The sequence below is a fragment of the Furipterus horrens genome, unplaced genomic scaffold (assembly GCF_987537825.1).
Source record: "Furipterus horrens unplaced genomic scaffold, mFurHor1.1.pri manual_scaffold_13, whole genome shotgun sequence".
Lineage (NCBI taxonomy): Eukaryota > Metazoa > Chordata > Mammalia > Chiroptera > Furipteridae > Furipterus > Furipterus horrens.
Window position 1 is genome coordinate 21,949,034 of NW_028327183.1, and position 18,825 is coordinate 21,967,858.

The 18,825-nt window shown below is 41.2% G+C and overlaps 1 protein-coding gene across 1 annotated transcript in view; it reads right to left on the minus strand.

Annotated features, from left to right (window-relative positions):
* The window catches only part of ADAMTS18 (ADAM metallopeptidase with thrombospondin type 1 motif 18), a 135,754-nt gene that overhangs the window by 25,494 nt on the left and 91,435 nt on the right, over nucleotides 1-18,825 (minus strand). The window contains exons 12-16 of the mRNA XM_090259515.1: nucleotides 17,111-17,259; nucleotides 11,392-11,564; nucleotides 7,478-7,608; nucleotides 6,135-6,258; nucleotides 5,181-5,425 (exon numbers count right to left, since the gene is read on the minus strand). Of these exons, the coding sequence (XP_090115641.1) occupies nucleotides 5,181-5,425; nucleotides 6,135-6,258; nucleotides 7,478-7,608; nucleotides 11,392-11,564; nucleotides 17,111-17,259 (822 nt within the window). The remainder of the gene's footprint in view (nucleotides 1-5,180; nucleotides 5,426-6,134; nucleotides 6,259-7,477; nucleotides 7,609-11,391; nucleotides 11,565-17,110; nucleotides 17,260-18,825) is intronic.

Below are 18,825 nucleotides of genomic sequence, written 5' to 3' on the forward strand. Positions count from 1 at the left end.
CAAACCTCAGTTCTTGAATGTCTTGGATCTCAACCAATTTGGTTCTCAACCAGACTGTTCACTGAATAAAATGTCTCAGTTGTCTATAACAAAACTTCGGGTCTTGACTGTGTACCCAACAACCCTTTCATGCTGATACCTGTGTGATCAGTCATGTGTCCCCCAGGTGACAGACAAAGGAGATTGAGCTTTCAAACAAATCACTTCTCGGACATTTTTCTGGAACAAATTAAGTTCAAGAACAGAGGTGCCACTGTATTTTTTATTTTTTGAGTATCTGTGATGTTCTAGGTACTATGCTAGCCCTGGAAGCTACCAAGGTGAGTAATCTTTGTGCTAATAAAGGGTTTCAGGTGCTACTAAAGTGCTTGAAGACAGGGCTATAGGATCTAGTGCAAGACATCAGTTTAGCATTAGTTTGGGGAATCATTTCACAAAGGAGAAAACTGGGACCCAGGTGGTTTAAGTGACTCATGCAGTGATACAGGTAGGGGCACAGCGACCCATATCGCCACCTATTTATACAGATGCCCCCTGCTCTGGTCTACGCTGCTTCCAAAAAGAAGGGGATCCGCACACCGAAACTCTGTCTTGACATCCTTTAAACACCCGAGACATCATTTATGTCTTAACCACTGTATGTTCCCAATGTCTAGTACAAGGGACCTGGCAAATGTTTAATCTTTTCCAGATATTGAGAAGAACTAAGTAGAGGAAAATTACTTTGAAGGTAGTTACCTAAATCAGTACACACCAATGTGGTTGAAGATGGGAATATGCTATAAGATATTGGAAAGATCGAATTAATCCACATAAATGAGATAAAAATAGGGACATTACATGATCCTCCAAATGCCATCCTCATGTGTTTTGGCAAACATACCCTTCTGCTGAATTTTGCACTATAATAAGAACTTAGTGAATATGCAGATATTTTAAGTGGTCGAGCGAGAAAGTGCTTTTTTTTTCACAGACTTATACTTTCTGTGGCTGGAACAGCATTTTTTATTTTGGTAGGTTCCCACACTTTGATTTTCAGCATCCCACAGGACTGTAAAACACATTCAACATTTTTCTATTGGAGTGAACATATTTTTGGCTCTCAAAGTATTCATTTTGGTTCAATTCATAGTTATATGGAAAGGCATACGAACTTGAACTTCCTTTAAAGAATATAGCCATGGATTACTTGGATGCTGATATATAGTCTAGTTTTGAAAAAAATGTAATTTATTGCTCACTCTGATTTTAACTTTTTAAAATCAGCGTGTTATATCGATTTAGGAGAGGTCTGAGTACATGATAAAAACTGGCCTGAAATTTGATGTTCTCCAGAGAGGAATAAAGTATAATTTAAATATTAAAGACATTAACCCCAATATTTTTAAAAGATAAAATAGACATAATACGAGGTCACTGGATTTGGTTTTCCTAAACTCCAAACATATTTGCAAGTTTTGAATGAAACCACAACTCCTCTAAAAATACAAGCAATTCATGTCCAATTAATCATAGAAGTTTCCCTCTAGATTGCTTTCAGGCAGGTCACATTCCTAGGACATTAATTTAAGCTTTCATTGATTCTGTAAGTAGAATGAGTATACAAAGTGAGGCTTTGTGAAGCAATAGCTAAGCAAATGTGGCCCTAGTCCATTGCAGTGAAACTATGATTTTGTATTAATAGAGATATTATTATAGTTCTTATTTCTATTCTTATGGTAGAATTTTTAAAAAATATATTATACATATCCAATTGAATCTAGGAAAGATTTTTTAATAATGTTTTTAGACCTATCCAATATTTCTCCTTACATTTTAACTTTTTTCAAGGTGCTGCCTGTATTTGCAAACAGAGAGACTGATGAACTTGACCAATTTTAGAGCACCAACTGAGGTCATCCTTCTAGTTCTCAAAAATAGCTCCTAAACATCAGAAAAAAATTTGGACCTAGTGAACAACCCCAAAATTTCATTTTAGCCAAGGCTAAACAGTATAGATGAATAAGATATGGAGCTATGCTTAGATTAAGCAAAGCACAAAGAGAAATTCCCAGCTTGAGGCTGGTACAACTTTCAGTGACAATACATATGTCAATTATCTGGTTAATTTGATCAACACAGACAGTGCCAGGGGACATGTCAGGCTCTGAAGATGAAAGCAAGAAGGAACTCTGCTATTCTGCTTTGCACTCTCCCTCATTCTTGCCTTACTCTTTGTTGTGGTTTTCCTACAGATGATGTATGTTTAACGGCAAACCTTAAATTACCAACAGGACTGTCAACACCCACTGGGAACAGCTTTGTTTTTATGAACAAAACTGGAGAAACAACAACAAAAAAATGGCTGCTCGTCACGAAGGAGTAAAAACACACATTTCTCACAAGGAAGCCATGAGTGGCGCCTCCCCCCACTTCCCAATCCACATTATTTTTTTGCCACAAAACGTGGTGCGTGTACATTTGCTTAGAGATGGACCAAAGTCTTCTTGGCAAAACTAATGAAGCCATGTTGCCCTAAAACATATACCTTGCAAGTTACCTATACCTCCCTAAAGAAAATATACCTTTTCTAAAAAAAAAGAAAACATATGTTTGTGGCTTACATGCTGGATAGAAAAGAAACAGAAGAACCACATGCATCTAAAAATAAGGTTTGAAAAAAAAATCTAGAAATCCGTAAGAAGAGTTTGATTCCTGTGCCTTAGGTTTAATGGAAGTGCTCATTTCAGAGGCTGGAATCATTGTTGAATTCCAACCACCCTAACTTTAGTGCAGTTTGATCTGGGGTTCCGATGCTTATCCTTTGAAAGACCTGAGAGGGTTGGAAGAACATTTTGTAACGAAGACTTTTCTCAGAGTTAGTGTTGTGAAATCTTTGAGGGACCTTCCGTCACCTTGAGGGAATAGGACCTAGTACCTTAAGTTCATAAGATATTGGGAACCTGTCCAATGTGCTCAGTTGGTTGCAGCGTCGTCCTGTAACCAAAAAGTTGCAAGTTCGATTCACATTCCTATGTTGCAGGTTTGACCCCCCCCAACCCCCCAATTGGGGAACTTATGGGAGGCAACCAATCAATGTTGCTCTCTCACATTATTTTTTTCTCTCTCCCTTCCTCCCTTTCTAAAAGCAATGAAAAATGTCCTTGGATGAGGAGTAAAAAAAAAAAAAGTTCTAGGGTGTAGGTTGCAAACTCAAATACTGTATCTACTGGGGTCAGAAGTTCTTTTCTCTTAAAATATGTCAAAAATCTGTATTTTTTTAATATAAGAAATCATCTTATATTAAAACATTGATCCATTTTGTTTTAATATGTAGATCTGGGAGCTGGATTTGGCTTGCAGCCAGCAGTTTGCTAGCCATGGTCTGAGGTTTAGATTAAAAATATATAGATATGTGATGTGCTCAGAAAGCAAAATGATGATCGTGGTTACAAACATTATGTGCCACGTACTCTGTACGCATTGAATTTATCTTAAATTATCATTATAATAGCCCTAGTAGTTAGCTAATATTGTGTGCCCATTTTACAAATGTGGGTGTTAAGTGACACAGAGGTTAAGAGACTTGCCCAGGTTTATAGCTCGTTAAGGATCTGTAGGTTTAACCATATCTGACTTAGGATCCAAGTTATAGGTGTTCATTTTTTTTAACTTCTATTACTTTTCCTTAGTAAATGTTTAAGGCTAATGCCTTTAATAATAGTCGTCGTCGGCAGCCGTCCGTCTCGAGAGACAAGGGTGTAGCTTCTTAAGAGTCTATCTGCACCGCCGAGAATGGTTGTGCAGTCCGACTCGGGAGTGACACGGTATCTGTCTCCTCCCGTGTTGAATCGACATCTTGCGATGACGCTGGAGTGTCCTCTCCAGTGAAGCTGAAGCTACAGAGCCTGGGCAGGGTAATATGGAGGGTCTGCTGTTGCCCATGCAGCAGACCCCCCCTCTCTTCGCAGCTGAAGGATCCAAGGGAAAGACGGAGTCAATACAGCTTGGCTTCAGGTGCGCCGCAGGAGTTGCCGGTGTTGACTACAACGTCAAACCGCCTTAGGGACTCCGGCTCCGGATTTTCTGTCGGGGTTTACTCCCTTAGCCTTTCCTCTGAAGAGGTATGCCGCAAGGCAGCGGAGGTTTTTTGGAGTCAGAGTTTTCCTTCTCTGATGTGCCCTGACTGGAAGATCGAACCAGCGACACTTAGCTCGCAGGCCGACGCTCAATCCACTGAGCCAAACCAGCCAGGGGCCTTTAATAATAACACCAACAATTATTACTATTATTATTTAATGAAGCTAGTGTTTCCTTTAATTGAGAAGACAGCATGACCAGACTGAGTGCAGATACCATATTCCTAGACGGAAGAGATCTGGGCTATGTTGAGCGCTGCTTTCTCCCTGGCTGTGTGAGTTACGCAAATGTTTTAAGCTCTCTTCACACTTCATTGCTTATTTTTCTGGCAAGTTGGTGAGGCAGGTTTTCTATCCCAGTTTTGTGGGGAGAAACTGAAGCTCAGAATGACTAATGTGAGTGCTTGCTTCTGTAAGTCCTCAGTAAGGGGGAGCCAGTGGGACTTCCCCACAACTGAAGCAGATCCCTGGCCTCTGAGAGCAGATGACCAGCCCCATCTCCCAAGCTAAACCTCAGGAGGACCAAAGAAAATGTACACATCTATATGTGGCTGACTTTATGATCACTATTACCCATTAATTATTTTTCTTTTCTTACCTGTAAGGAAACGACGACCTACAAAAGAAAGGTAGTTTGCCGTGATGAAAACTTTCTTGGCACTCAAGCACGAGTTCTTGCTACTGGATCACTCTGCCCCCTGGGCCAGTGGACCTATGTGGTGAATTGCTGCAATGGACAATCCAAATGCCGGACACGGACAAATGGGAACAATGTAAAAAGTATTCCTAATCTATACCCTCCTTAGCATTCAGGACAGCCAAGTGAAACGGCGAAAGGCTGGCAAGTAAATGTGAAAATCGCACATTCTCTTGGAGACCCATTGGATTCCTGCCCTTTTCCCCAAAATGGAGTTGCTGTCTCTTCCCACTTGCACTCTGAAATGGAGCCTATTAGGAAACACAAACTAGAAGGATCGGAGTTCTTTAAACTAGCTCACATTGGGATCATCATCTTACACTTAGCAAGAGGCATTGAGAACTGAATGAACAGAAGGGGCTTACTTCAAAGACCAACGTCTCATTGGTGGGTCCTGGCGCGTACAGCCGTTCGGGGCGGTTAAAGGCACGCTGGTATTCAAACACGGTCCCGGCAAAGAGGAACTCCCCAGGCCAGTCGATGCTCCAGCCCCCCGTTAGGTAGTACTTTTGATGGAGGCTTCGGACTGCGAGGTAACTGGAGGACACCTGCAGCTCCTGGATCTCAATGCTTCGGGCCCCCACCGGAACAGTGACAACTGGATAATATTCTAAAGGGAAAGGATAGGACACTTCTGTTTTCCACTGAAGATGACAGAAATGCTTAGAGACCTGTAGCGGCCATTTTTATAGAGGTTTTTGACTCATTAACTGACACTCTTTCTACTCTTAGGAAGTGAAAATGATCAATTATTTCATTTTCCAAGCGGTAGGAACACCAGACAGAGGAATATATGTGGCTTTCCCAGGCAGCCGTGTGTGTGGACAGAGGCTACACATCAAGGCCATGAAACTCTGGAATGCTTTTTATTTTTCATCTACTACAGGAAAATTATAGCCATGTAGTCTCCCAGTGATATTCAAAAAACAGGGCTCGAAGTTTAATCTTACTCAAGATGTTTAGATAATTGCTTCAAATATTCATCTCACATTGCAAGGGTGTATTACCTAAGTTTCATAGTGAGTTCTTTGTTTAACAAACAACTGTGGGGCATGTGTCAGCTAGTTAGCACATTAAAACTGTCTAGTAGGAGGGCACGTGTTCAGCACATCTGTGAGATGTGTGCGTTGATAAAACTCTTCACGTTAAAAACCCATCTCGTCTCCCTAGCTCTCACAGAAGGGCCAAAAGTCACCCTTTTCTGTGTGTCGCATGAGCCAGGTAAAGGCTCAACCGTATTCAGCATCACTTGAACTTGTTCAGTAGCAAAAGGTGTTTCCCACCCCATGAGAGCAATGAAACAGCAGCATTTCTCTTACCATTTGCTTTATGCTGGTTGAGGTACAGGCCTTTATAAAACTTGCAAGTTGAGTTATCACCTTTGCAAACACCACATGCATCAGAAACTGCCTTGGAGCCAAGTTCGTGATCGCATCCTACCGGCTGTGATAAAAGCAAAAAATCAAGAGAAGTCAAAGGTTAGAGAAGACAGTGGCTAAGAATAACCAAGAGGTCCATGGTTTTCTGTACTTATAGAACATTAGGAAGGAGATTCAGCTTTATGGTTAAAACACAGTGTAAACTTGGGCTGACTCAGGGTTCAATCCTTCCTCTGCCATTACTAGCTGCATAACTAGGGAGCTATATAACTTATCTGGGTTTAGACTCCATCTGGAAAACTGGAATAAAAAGTTGCCATTGCTAACACTGGCAAGTGAGCTTATTTGGGTCAGGTCCCCTGCTGAAACATGAAATGCTGGAACACACACACACACACACACACACACACACACACACACACACCCCTGAAGAGCTCATAGATCTTAAAACCAAATTTAAAAAAGTAGATACCAAGTAGAAAAGAAAACTAATAGAAATAAATTCAGTAGTCCCTCTCTATATCGCAGTTCACTTATTGCAGCCTCACTGTATTGCAGGATTTTTTAAAACATTATATTTAATTTTATTTATCACAGATTTTTTACTATATCGTGGGATTTTGTGCTACTGTATACATATGTTGTTAAAGTTAGGCAGGTTTAAGAGTGTAGAATATGTTTAAGAACATAAGTAGTGTTTATAAAAGTGTGGAAAAGGTTGATAAGGGAGTTGGAAAGGTTAATAAGGGACTGGGAATGGTTTATAAGTGTGTGGGAAGGGTTTATAAAGCCTTAAAATATATATAAATACTAAAATAAATGTAAGGTTCCTACTTCGTGGATTTTCACCTATCGCGGTGGGGTCTAGAACGTTAATACCTGCGATAAGTGAGGGAATACTGTAGTACTATTTCAAACACGTTTGTGAGGCTCTAATCATATAGTGAATGTATTTAGTGAATACACAATAAGTTTATTACTATTATACACATTCTTATGTAATATTTACAACTACTATGCAAGACAGGCTGTATCAGGATCTGTCTGCATTCTATTATGTAAAAATGGAGCAAAAAGGAAACAAAAAAGCAGACTGGGGCCACACAGTAAGTCAGTGGGCAATCTGGAGATAGTGCTCATGTCCGATTTGAAAATGTTGCCCTTGAACCCTACACGACCTGCTTTTCTGCAGACAGGACCTCTTGCCGCACTTCTCACATTTGCATTCTATATGAGGAAACACAAATATGACCAGACATCCCAAAGCAGAAAGGTTCTCTTACTTCACAAATCCCATCAATACAAACATCATTTTTGTTTGAGGAGCAAGGAGTTCCATCTTTCACCTTGCTGGACATTGCGAAAAAAAATTCAAAGTTCTCAGCCTTGCAGTACAGTCTACATCGATCTTCCTCTAGAAGCAAAGAGATCAAGACAGGACATGGTCAAGAGGAATCATAGAAAAATGACAGGACCTCCAAATGGATGAATTAAATTTATTTAGAATGCTAGCATGATCAAAATGGAAAGTGTTATTTACAGATTTGTGTGTGTGTGCATGTTTGTACATGTGTGCTTATGTATACGGCTTTTAAAAATAGGAATGCCATTTAGTAATCCATACAAAACTGCTTTAACATTAACATGTAATAATTTTATTTTTCTATTCCTTAGTAATAGCCACAATACACACATGGATTGTATAGTTACTCTCCTTGGAGAGTAAATATTTGAAACTTCATAGGCACTATGGTCTGCCATTGACAATATATAAATGAAGGAGTGTTTCAAGTCCCAATAAAACTTTATACTTACTTTTTAATTTTATCTTTCAATTACAGTTGACATTCAATATTAATTTATATTAGTTTCAGGTATTCTGAATAGTGATTAGACAATTATATAATTTACAAAGTGATCCCCTGATTATTCAAGTTCCCACCTGGCTCACACACAGTTATCACAATATTACTGACTTTATTCCCTATGCTGAAATTTACACTCCCGTGACTACTTTGTAACTACCAATGTGTATTTAATTCCTTCACCTTTTTCACCCAGCCCTCAACCCCCTCCTCTCCAGCAATTAGTTTGTTCTCTGTATCTGTGAGTCTGTTTCTGTGTTGTTTATTCATTTATATTTTCTTTAGATTCCACATATAAGTAAAATTATAGGGTATTTGTCCTTCTCCAATAAAAATTTATGTTTTTTAAAAAAGCAGGTCAGATTTGGCCCATGGGCCATAGTTTGCTGTCCTGTGGTTCAGAAGATGGCTTCCTTTATATATTTATTCAATTGATTAAGAGAAAAAAATTAGGCATTTTGGAAAAAAGAGATAGGTTCTATAATGTTCATACAACATACAGAAAATAATCTTATCATGAAAAGGAAGAGGAAGCAAATAAACTGAACCTAAAAGCTAAAAATTATTCATTTTTATTGACCATTATGTTTGTGGCATCGCGGACAAAAAAAAAAAAGTATTACATTTATAGAGCTCTTTTTATCAGAAATAAGTTATTACGCTAGTTTCTCAAATAGAAAGAGTTCTAGGCCAGCACCTGCAGATGACAATTCTCATGAGACATGAGGTAGGCAGCACTGTGATACCCCTGACAACAGTCTTAGAAAATGTGCAAACAGTTTCTCAAATAGAAAGAGTTCTAGGCCAGCACCTGCAGATGACAATTCTCATGAGACATGAGGTAGGCAGCACTGTGATACCCCTGACAACAGTCTTAGAAAATGTGCAAACAGTCTGAAAACAGTTGTGCTTCATAAAACCTCTTAATAAAGGACAAAGCCAAAAATGAGAAAAAAAGTTCAATGACCATGTTCCAAATTGGCAGATGTGTGGATGAATCACTTCTTTCCTCCCACCTAGGAAGTTTTTAAACAGCAGCTTTATTTAACACCTGCCAATTTTTGCATCTGAGATTAGGGAGCTGGAATTAACAAGTTCTAGAAAATTCTGTCCATCCAGCGTAGGTTCCTGAGCAAGTTCTGAATTAGTCCACTGGAAACACAGAAGAGAAAAGCTCGCTACTGCAAGACAAAGATGATCTATGTTTATGAATAAGTTGTCCCTGTTTTTCCCCAAACTAAATGAAAGTTGCAAGACCTTCAATCGTGGCCCGTCTTTTACAACTCTAAGTAAGTATCAATGGAAGAGGGAGGAACAAGAATGCCGTCACTTTTCTGCCTCCCTCCACTGGGCTCTGAGGTCCCGCAGCTGTGGGGTCCCTGTTTTACTTCACGTAGTTTGCTCTGCATCGGGCAGGCCATGCGCCATGCAATGATTGCTCCATCCACATCTGAATTAATGAGATGGCATGCTCCTTGCCTAGTAAAAACTCCAGTAAAATTGGTGAAAGAACTTTGAGACCCAAAAACATCTTACATGTTACAAAATTCATTTGCTTAATTTCCTCCTTATGCATTCAAGATGGGGCCTACGTAAAGGATGATAATCTATTAACAGATTCCATAAACACTATATTTGAATGAAAGATGGAATGTGAGAAAGGCCAAGGAACAGCCAAGACAACAAAGCAAAGAGCAAAAGGGGAAAATGAAAAGAAGGACAAGAGAGTCTTGGAGGAAGAACCATAGATAAGAAACATGAAATTATGGGAGAGTACAACCAAGAGCAATAAATCTTCAAATGTCAGCAACTGTTGCTATTCTATTGAATTGTCCACTGGAGCCTGCTGTATAGTGTCCTTCCGAGGCCACTACTCGGTTCTCGATAGAATGGCTCTAGTGATAGAGAGCTTACAACTCATAAAGGGACACGCTTCCACTATGGACAATCGATATGTATCTATTCATTCATCCCAAAAGTTACAAAAACCCCTGTAGATCTAAATTCTTGTGGGGAAAAAGGTAATAAATAAATGACTGTATTATATAAATTTATGCACTGGTAAGAGTTATGAAGAATAAAGCAGATTGAGGATTCAAAGATTGATACGAAGGAAGGATATTTTGGACACACCAGCAAGTAGAGTGTCTGAGGAGGTGATATGGCTAGAAAGTTCTTAGTTCTTGAATTAATTCTATTCGTGGAAGCAATTTCAAGTAAATCTAAATCCCTTTCTATTCAATAACTCTCTGAATTTTTGAAGGAAACCAGTTTCTTTTCTATAGGAAATATGTGTATAGGTTCCTTATTGTTTCCTCCTAAGACCAGGATTTCAGAATGTTCATGTCTGTCTTTATCTGTGTTTTGGACACTTGCGACCCAGAAACAGGCCAATGCCGTGCAATGGGCTGGGCTGGTGTTGAACAAAGTTGCACTGTCACTTTGATGTGGAGGTGTTCCTGGTTATAATGATGTCTCTAATTGCATTAGCTGCTTTATGGGAATGGATCATTGAGGTTCATTTTGGACTTTTACACAGGAACAGCCTGCAGTCTTCTTTCCCATGAGTTGTCATTAAATTTAGTCTCTTTCCATTTCACACATGTGCAGTTGGGAGTCCCTGTTTCCTTTTTCCAGGGAGCGAGAATGAGTTCCAATAAACCCAGCAAACAGGAATCATGGAAAGGAAACAGCTAGAGCAGGTGACAGCTTCTACTACACAGGTAATAGAGAGCACATTACACTTGATATTGGAACTAAAATAAATGTTTTGATGCTTGACCAAAATAAAAACAAATTAATGTAGAAGTAAAATACAAGCCATTACTTTAGGTTATAATAAGTACTAAGAACCTAGTATGGAGACATCTTCTATTTGTGTGTGTGTGTACGTGTGTGTGTGTATATCCTGCAAATAGGCCTTCCCGTGCCTGTAATCATCTGACATGTCAGTTACTGAGAATGGTGTCTCTATGGGGCATATATGGTTTCATGCATTTTGGTCTGGATAATTCATACCAATTTCAATTAACATCCCTGGGAGGCTTAATTGCTGAAATGTCAAAGGTAAGTTTAGAAATTTAAGTGCATTCCAAACACATGAATACTTTGGCTTACAGATGTGGGTGACAAGGGGAGTCTTGTGAAAAATTAAGTGTGGAAAAATAAACAAAACCTATGAAACTGAATTAAGAAATGGGTGAGGACAGGTCTGGGGAACAAAAGATAAAAACTGAAACTCCTTTGTATCAGCAGTAATTGCTTCTGGGCTGTGCATTCACGTTGCTGTCTGTGGAGACAGGTCTACGTGAGGGGCATAGAGACCACATTACCTTCCACTTTCGTGTAGGGCTTCCACTGGTAGAACCAGCCACGGAAAGGTTTGCCATTATACTCTGCACACTGCTGGGCTCGAAAATCCAAGCTCTTTTCATGGCAAGGGTTAATATTGCACAACTGATAAACGCGGCTAGAACCTGGACAGAACTTGCCACCATACTGAGGCCTAAAAAATAAAATGAAAGAACTTTAACCCTAGCAGTCCAAGGGCTCACTGTTAGTCACAGAGAGTAATATATGCAGGGACAATCCAGGTGAGTGGTGTCACAGTGTATACGCTCTACTATGAGAATGGAAGTGAGTGGCACACAACTTATCACACCCCTTCTTGTATCCATGGCAACATAACCAATCAATCAGAGATGGGGTGGGGGAGAGCCTGATGTGTCCTCAAAATCTCTCTCAACATAGCCCTTAGGTAGCCACTACCTCTGCTCATCAAGCAATGGGAATTGGCGGGTTAGATCAAACTTATTGGACATCTCTGATCCCATATTTACATCTGGCAGTTTCCTTCACGACTGAAGAAAGTATCTTCTTGACACTCATCCTGTCACCTTACATGTTAGGAAATCTGTAAATACACCTCAGCGTTCTTATTACTGTAGATGTGGGCTTCGTACACACACCCTCAGGTTGGCATCAAAGCTCTTCAACTGCGGACCCAAACACCTCTCCGGCTTTTCCCCAATTTGAAAACACTCATCACCTTCCTACAGGTCCCCCTGCACCTGCTGCTACAGAGACACGTGGGAAGGACGCTGGGGAGAAGCAGCAGGAAGCCCCATCTGCCATGTTTTCCAATCCATCTTTGTCAGTCGTTGAGCGGATGTTTTCATTACTGTCTGAATCCGGTGTGTTTTATTCTAATTGTTCCTAAGGCCAAACGTTCCTTTGTTTTCATCTGCACAACCGCTTTTTAACTTCGCAGGTGGCCCACTCCTTTCCTGCCAAGCATGATGGGAAATGGATTTCAAGAGTAGGGAATCCCACTAGAACATAAATAATTAGGATCTAATGGCAAGCTCTTTAAGATCTTAGTAGGCAGGCGGCAAAAACCAGAAAGCAAAAATAAAGAAACCAAGAGCACAAAGCACACTGAAAATCACCAATAACATCTTATCTGGCTTAGTCCAGGCACAAAGCAGTGGCTTCTTTGCATGCTCTTTCTTTTTTATTTTTGTTTTCTCCAAAGGCTAAACCCAACAACGGATCACCTCACACCGAAGCTCAGTGCAAACATGTAACGTGAAAGAAGGTTCCAGGTTAATAAATTTACGTGATTAAAATTCCTTGTCTCTTCAGGAAGCACAAGAATGCTGTAAAACAACCCTGGATTTGCTTCAGCACATTTTATCAGACCCTCCTATAACTGCATGCTAAAATGGATTCAGCAGAAACGGGAAGTGTCGTGCTGCCAGGAGGAGATTTTTCTGCTATTTCAAAACATTCTGGAGTAACTAAAACATCCAGCAGTCATTGTGCTAGATCAAATCCCAGAGGACTTCTTAAATCATTATCTAAACAACACTTAGAAAAACTTTCAAGTGCCACCTGACAGTCTTCCTACTCCTGGTCATCTTTCCAAGACATATGTCAAACTTTCTCCGGGGAAGACTCTCTGAGATTTTACAAATAACCTTCATTTAGATTATTTAAATGCAATATGTGAAAGAGGACCACATGAGTTACTTTTTCAACCCAGAAACTACAACGTGGAAAAGACCTCAAAACTCATATAGCCACCTCCTCATTTGATAGCTGAAGAGAAAAGCCGCAGAGAGAACTCACAAAACTTGCTGCCCAAAGGCCTCAGGGCCGGAAGAGAGCTGAGCTGGACCTTCTACCTCCGGACTCTGCAGGAGTCTTTGCCTGCCCCATTCTGCCTGCACTTAACTGAATTCGGCAACCCAGGCAGGAAAGCGGAAGAAAGTAGCGCACAGGGCACAGTGGTTCCGGGCTGGCCTTTTCTAACGAGGCGGATCTGGATTGAACTATTCTCTGCCTCTTCCTAGCTTATTTTTAGGCAATTTTATTTAACCTCCTAATCTGTAAAGCAGGGGCAATGGTGACAATTAACTGAGACGACATTTGTAAAGAATTTAGGGTCAAGTCTAGGGCCCAATTATCACAAATAAATCATAACTATTTTAAAATGCTTTCTACTTTTAATGACTGCCAAGAATTTGGACTTTTCCATCAAATCTTCAAATACAGGTACATTTTTCTGCAGCTATGAACATGAGTGTTAGAATAAATTAACAGAAAATTCTACCGTAGCATCCCTTGGTATAAGAAGTTCTTGAATATTAAAGACAAAAATATAAACAGAAGACAAATGTCTAGGCACGTGATATCGTGTTTATATCAGACTATTATAAAATATATCCGTAATTTGCTTGTGCATAACTTTTTTTTTTGCTTGTGCATAATTTATTAGGGCCTCGCTATAAATGGTTATAATATTGGCTGGCCAGCTGATATTACAGCCATTCAGGAAGCTCTGCTAAATACACAAACACACTCCCAGGCCCCTCCCCAGACATTCTCCGTAAGAATAGATGATGGGAAGATCCAGAAATCAGCTTTTGAAAGTACACGTGGTGATTCTGATAATCAGCTGAGCCTGGAAATCACTGGTTGGGAAAAGAGCCAGAGATTTGATTCAATTCTTGTTCTGGAGCTCTGACTCTAGTGGCCTATTTTAGGGAAGTTTCTAGAATACCTTAACATGTTTCATTGTCATGATTTTCATTTCACTGTCTTCTTAAACAGAGTTTATGGGAATTTTACCAGGCTCCCTTAAGCGTAATGATGTAATAGTAAGGGAACCAGGGAAAATATTGAAGGATTAAGACTGTGGGCTCTTGGCCTCACTCTGACATCACCAGCTTGGCGACTGGGATGAGAATTGCTGCTGTGAATGGGACCCTGTGCCACCTTGTCACCCACTTGTAAAATAACAAGATTAGACAAATTGAAACTCATGTATCTGTTCTAACCTGATTGGGAGCAAGTGCTGGGAAAGTGTTTGGAGAAGGTGCTGAGAGCTCAGTAGAAAATGAAGCTTCATCAATTAAAAATGTCTGCCACAGACATGGGGAAAATAAGAAGGGCCATATGTACTCGTATTGGCCATCCCAGGACCAGATAACCTGTAAACTCTTGTGAAGCTGAAAAGCTTGATATAAACCCACGAATCAACCAGGAATAATTCATTTTTTATGAAACAAAAAATATGTTCTGGGAAAACCATCATCGTGTGAAATAAAAAGCTCACATTGCTTTCACATGAAAAAATAAAAATGGTTAGGCTGAGTGATGGGAACAGACCAAATGTTTAAACTCAAGGCAGAAAGAAATCAGTAACTTGAAATAGGGAGGGGGAAAAAAATGTTGTACTACCACGAAGTGAAATAAGAACAGAGAACAACTTACATTCAATCGTCTTGGGATAGCCAATCACTTACTTGTTTTATTTGTGACTTCAAGTTTAATCAATGCAAACAGTGCCATGATTAGCCTTAATCTTGTTTAAAATTAAAACTGCACCAAGTGAAACTACTTTAGTGATTGATTCTTCTATTAGGCACCTCTAAAATTACACTATGCTATTTCCACAAGCAATGCCCTATTCCAGTGAAAGCTCTCAATCCCACAGGCAGGGGAGAGGATTGCACTGAAGCCTCAGGGACATCATTCATGTGCTCTACCAGCAGGGCCATTAAATTAGGCAATCCATTGCTTTCTTGGGAAAACAGTGAGAAGGTAAAATGTTGTGATGTATGAAAACCAGACCCATGAAATATGCTGCAAAAGTGAATCGTAATAGAATGAATTTTAACAATTCCGTCTAAGATGAGGGCTACATTCAAAGTAGAGGAGGGTGGTTTTAAAAATCTCACATAAATTGTACATGTGTTAAAAACCTCTTTACCATTATACATAGTTCTTGGTGAGTGAGTCTCATCTGGGGATGACTCTGCCCCCTACAGGGCATTTGGCAATGTCTGGAGACATTTTTGGTTGTCACAACTTGGAGACTCGGGGGAGGGAGAGTCATCCTACTGGTATCTAGTAAGGAGAGGCTAGGATGCTACTCAATATTCTACCATGTACAGAATCAACCCCCACACCAAAAAAAATTTCCAACTTAAAATGTTAATAGTGCCGAAGTTGAGGAATCCTACATTAGCCTGAGATATCCCGAACTGCTCCTGAGAAGCCAAGGTTAATGTATCTCCCAACCCTCCCTTGCATTTTGGAACAAATTGGCCTTTTGATCCAGCTCAGCTTGCTCACTCCCATAAAGTATCATTTGTCTCTTTAAAAATTTGTGCAGGCTCTACTTTTAATTATTTATTTTACTTCTACCAAACATGTATGCAATGTTTATAACCTGTCAGGCACTTACACAAGCACTTCACAAATATTTACTCAGTTGATGGAGGTAGTATCTTCATCCCATTTTTACCAGCGAGGAATCTCAAGCAGCAGAGAGCATGGTCTATGGCCACAGAGCTGGGACGTGAAGGGTCGGGAGGCAAACCCCGGTTCCTGGGATCAGGTCTGTGTTCTCAGCCCCTGCTGTGCCACCACTCAAATCACGTTGTAAAAGCAACTCCACTATTCTCCAACGTCCTGTCACATTCTCCTCACTCCATACCACCCTCCAAAGTCCAGTTTCTTCAGTGAGGCCTCTCCCACCACTTCTGCAGGCCGGCCCTCTGTTACCCTCTGTTCTAGTGGATTTTAAGAGGAAAGGATGAGAACCACATGGATGCCAGAACCTTTGTTGAATGCCCATTGTAGGCTCCTTAGTGTGTCAGAAATTCTACAGATGTGATTTTTTAATCATCCCCAGACCTTCAACGGGGAACATTATCTCCATTCCATATACATAAACCCAAGCTCAAAGTTCATGTGACCTTCCCAAAGCCACATCGTTCATAAGCGGCAGGCCAGACATGTGGAGTTATATCTTTCTATCTCCTAAATCTGGGCTCTTTCTACAGAACCATACCAATCAGAAAATACACATGTGTCTCCTGTGGGAATCAGAGCCGATAAAAATCACATCAAACCACCTTCTTCCACAGCACAGACTGTAGCCAGAATCCCAGTACTAGACCAGAGGGCACCCACAGGTGATCACGGGCCAATTTCACTCCACAGATGTTTTCTTTATTCCTCATGGGCTTTGTTTTTTTAGAGAAAATTGAATTTGTCATTGATATTTTAGAAATTGGGAACTTTCACACATTTTTTTAGGTTTCTGGTTTCTCTTGAAAAGTCAGGCCGACCTGGCAGCCCGCGCCGATGTCCGTCCCTACAGGGCAGGAATCGGCATCCGTTCTCCAGTCCATCAGTCCGAGGCACACGCGCCGCACTAGCCAAGCCTCTCTGTTCCACCGCCTCACAGTCCTTGGGCTGTGGGACTGTTGTAGCCCTAATTTAGATTCAGAAAGGAACGCGGACCATTACCACCATTACTGGAGCCCTCCATCATCACAGTCACGTGCGGAATAACTCCTCTGCTGGCTTTCTGTTTCTGTCCCCCCACCCCTCAGCGCACACCAGCCGTACATGCAACCCTAGGTGATGGCTATGAACCAGAGAGGAGGAAGCTGCCCCTAAAAACCAAACAGCACCAGTACGTCACCAGCTGAAGGCCAATGCCTTACAAACGCCGACTTCCTGCGGGAGGCTTACTTGGGGTTGTTGCAGTGTCTCTCCTGGTACTTGACTCCTCCGCCACAAGTTCGGGAACATTCTGACCACTTGGACCAGGCGGACCACTGGCCGTGGATGGGCCGGGGCCCGTGCTCCCCGAACTTCACGCACTGGCCTTGCCGGCACCACTGTGGAGAGAATATGCGACACGCTTCCTGTCAGAAACCGCCTGGGAAAGGGCAAGGGGACGCAAACGCCTGCACAGGGACAGGAAAAACGAGTCTGTGGGCAAACAGGGGAACGCAGGATACCCTGATGGAACTCCTTGGCTGGCAGCGCTGTATAAACAGCGGCTTAGTCTGCACTGACCGCGTGCGTTTTGAAAAGCTGACATCGAGAGAGATGGGGCATGTGTCGCCCACAGATGCTTTGTGAGCTGTGGAGGTGAACTGTTCAGACGAGATCCCTCCCGACAGCCGAGGCAGTCAGAGCAATCTGGGCCCTGTGCTTAAAGAGAATTGGTTTTGAAGACAGAAACAGAACTCTTTATTCTGGGTGTTGGTCTCATCATAACAACAGAGGCAACCACGTAAATAGTTTTGTTTATTCTACCTAAAGAGCATTTCTTATAAAACCAATTAGTTTTCAGTCTACCCACACTGTGCTTTTAGATAACAGCTTTCTGTGTTTATTAAAGGTCCCTATGTAAGACCCTTGGATGACTTGGAACCCTGAGTGTCTTTTGTGAATTAGCTTTGGGTCTTGCGTTTCTCAATGATCTGCTCGAGACAGGGCAAGAACGGCTTTCTGTGCTAACCTTCTCATTTTAGTTTTCCTCTGTAAGGAAGTCCAGGTCTCACTGGTCATCTCTGCCCATGGGGGTTGCATTAGCCTCTGGTACTGGTTTATTTCCTGTGGTGCCTTTATTATGATGAGCCAGTTCTGCCTGACTTAGCATGACCCTTGCCTAAGGCCTCTCTTCACTCAGACCCAAAGGGCTGGGGTGTGGACTGCACCAGGTTCCGCTGAGGAGAGGGGGGTCGGTTTTGGAATCACAGGGAGATTTAATTTTCAAATCTCCCCCTTCTCCCCATGATATGTTTGGCTTATGGCTGTTTATTGTGTTGCTAGTGCACTTTGTCTAGGTCAAAATATTACTTCCTGTCTGCAAATTCTTGCCATAACACAGACTAATTCTTCTGTTTATAATGTTTCTTTCCCTTGGATTAATTGCACGGAATCATAGAACATTGTTGAGGACTTTGAGTGGCGGGGGAGTGAGGGAGAAACGATTGGTCATTTAAACGTTTTCTCTACCATAAGCATGAATCTGAATCTTCCCTACCTGGAGTCCCCGGGATTCTCCTGGACAGAGCTGAGTGGCTGAGACAAAATAACAAAAGGCAAATACAACAAAAAGAGCTACAGTTCATGGAGTTGTTTGTATGTGCCCAAAGAGGGGCAGGCAGGGGAAGAAGGGCCGACTTCACGTGCAGTATCTAATGTAATCCTCACAAAGCACGTAGGGGTTAATAACTAGTTTCTGGATGAGAGAAATCTAGCAAAGAGACACTTACTAACTTGCTCCCAGTCACACATCTACCCAAGTAGCTATACAACTAGCTGAGGCTGGATTTAAACTCAGCAGTCAAAACTCCTAGACAGGACGCACAGACTCTTCACCTCAGAGGCAAACTGCTTACCAGGGTATCTGAACTCTGATCTAATTTCTTTTTTTAGAAATTTTGACGTTC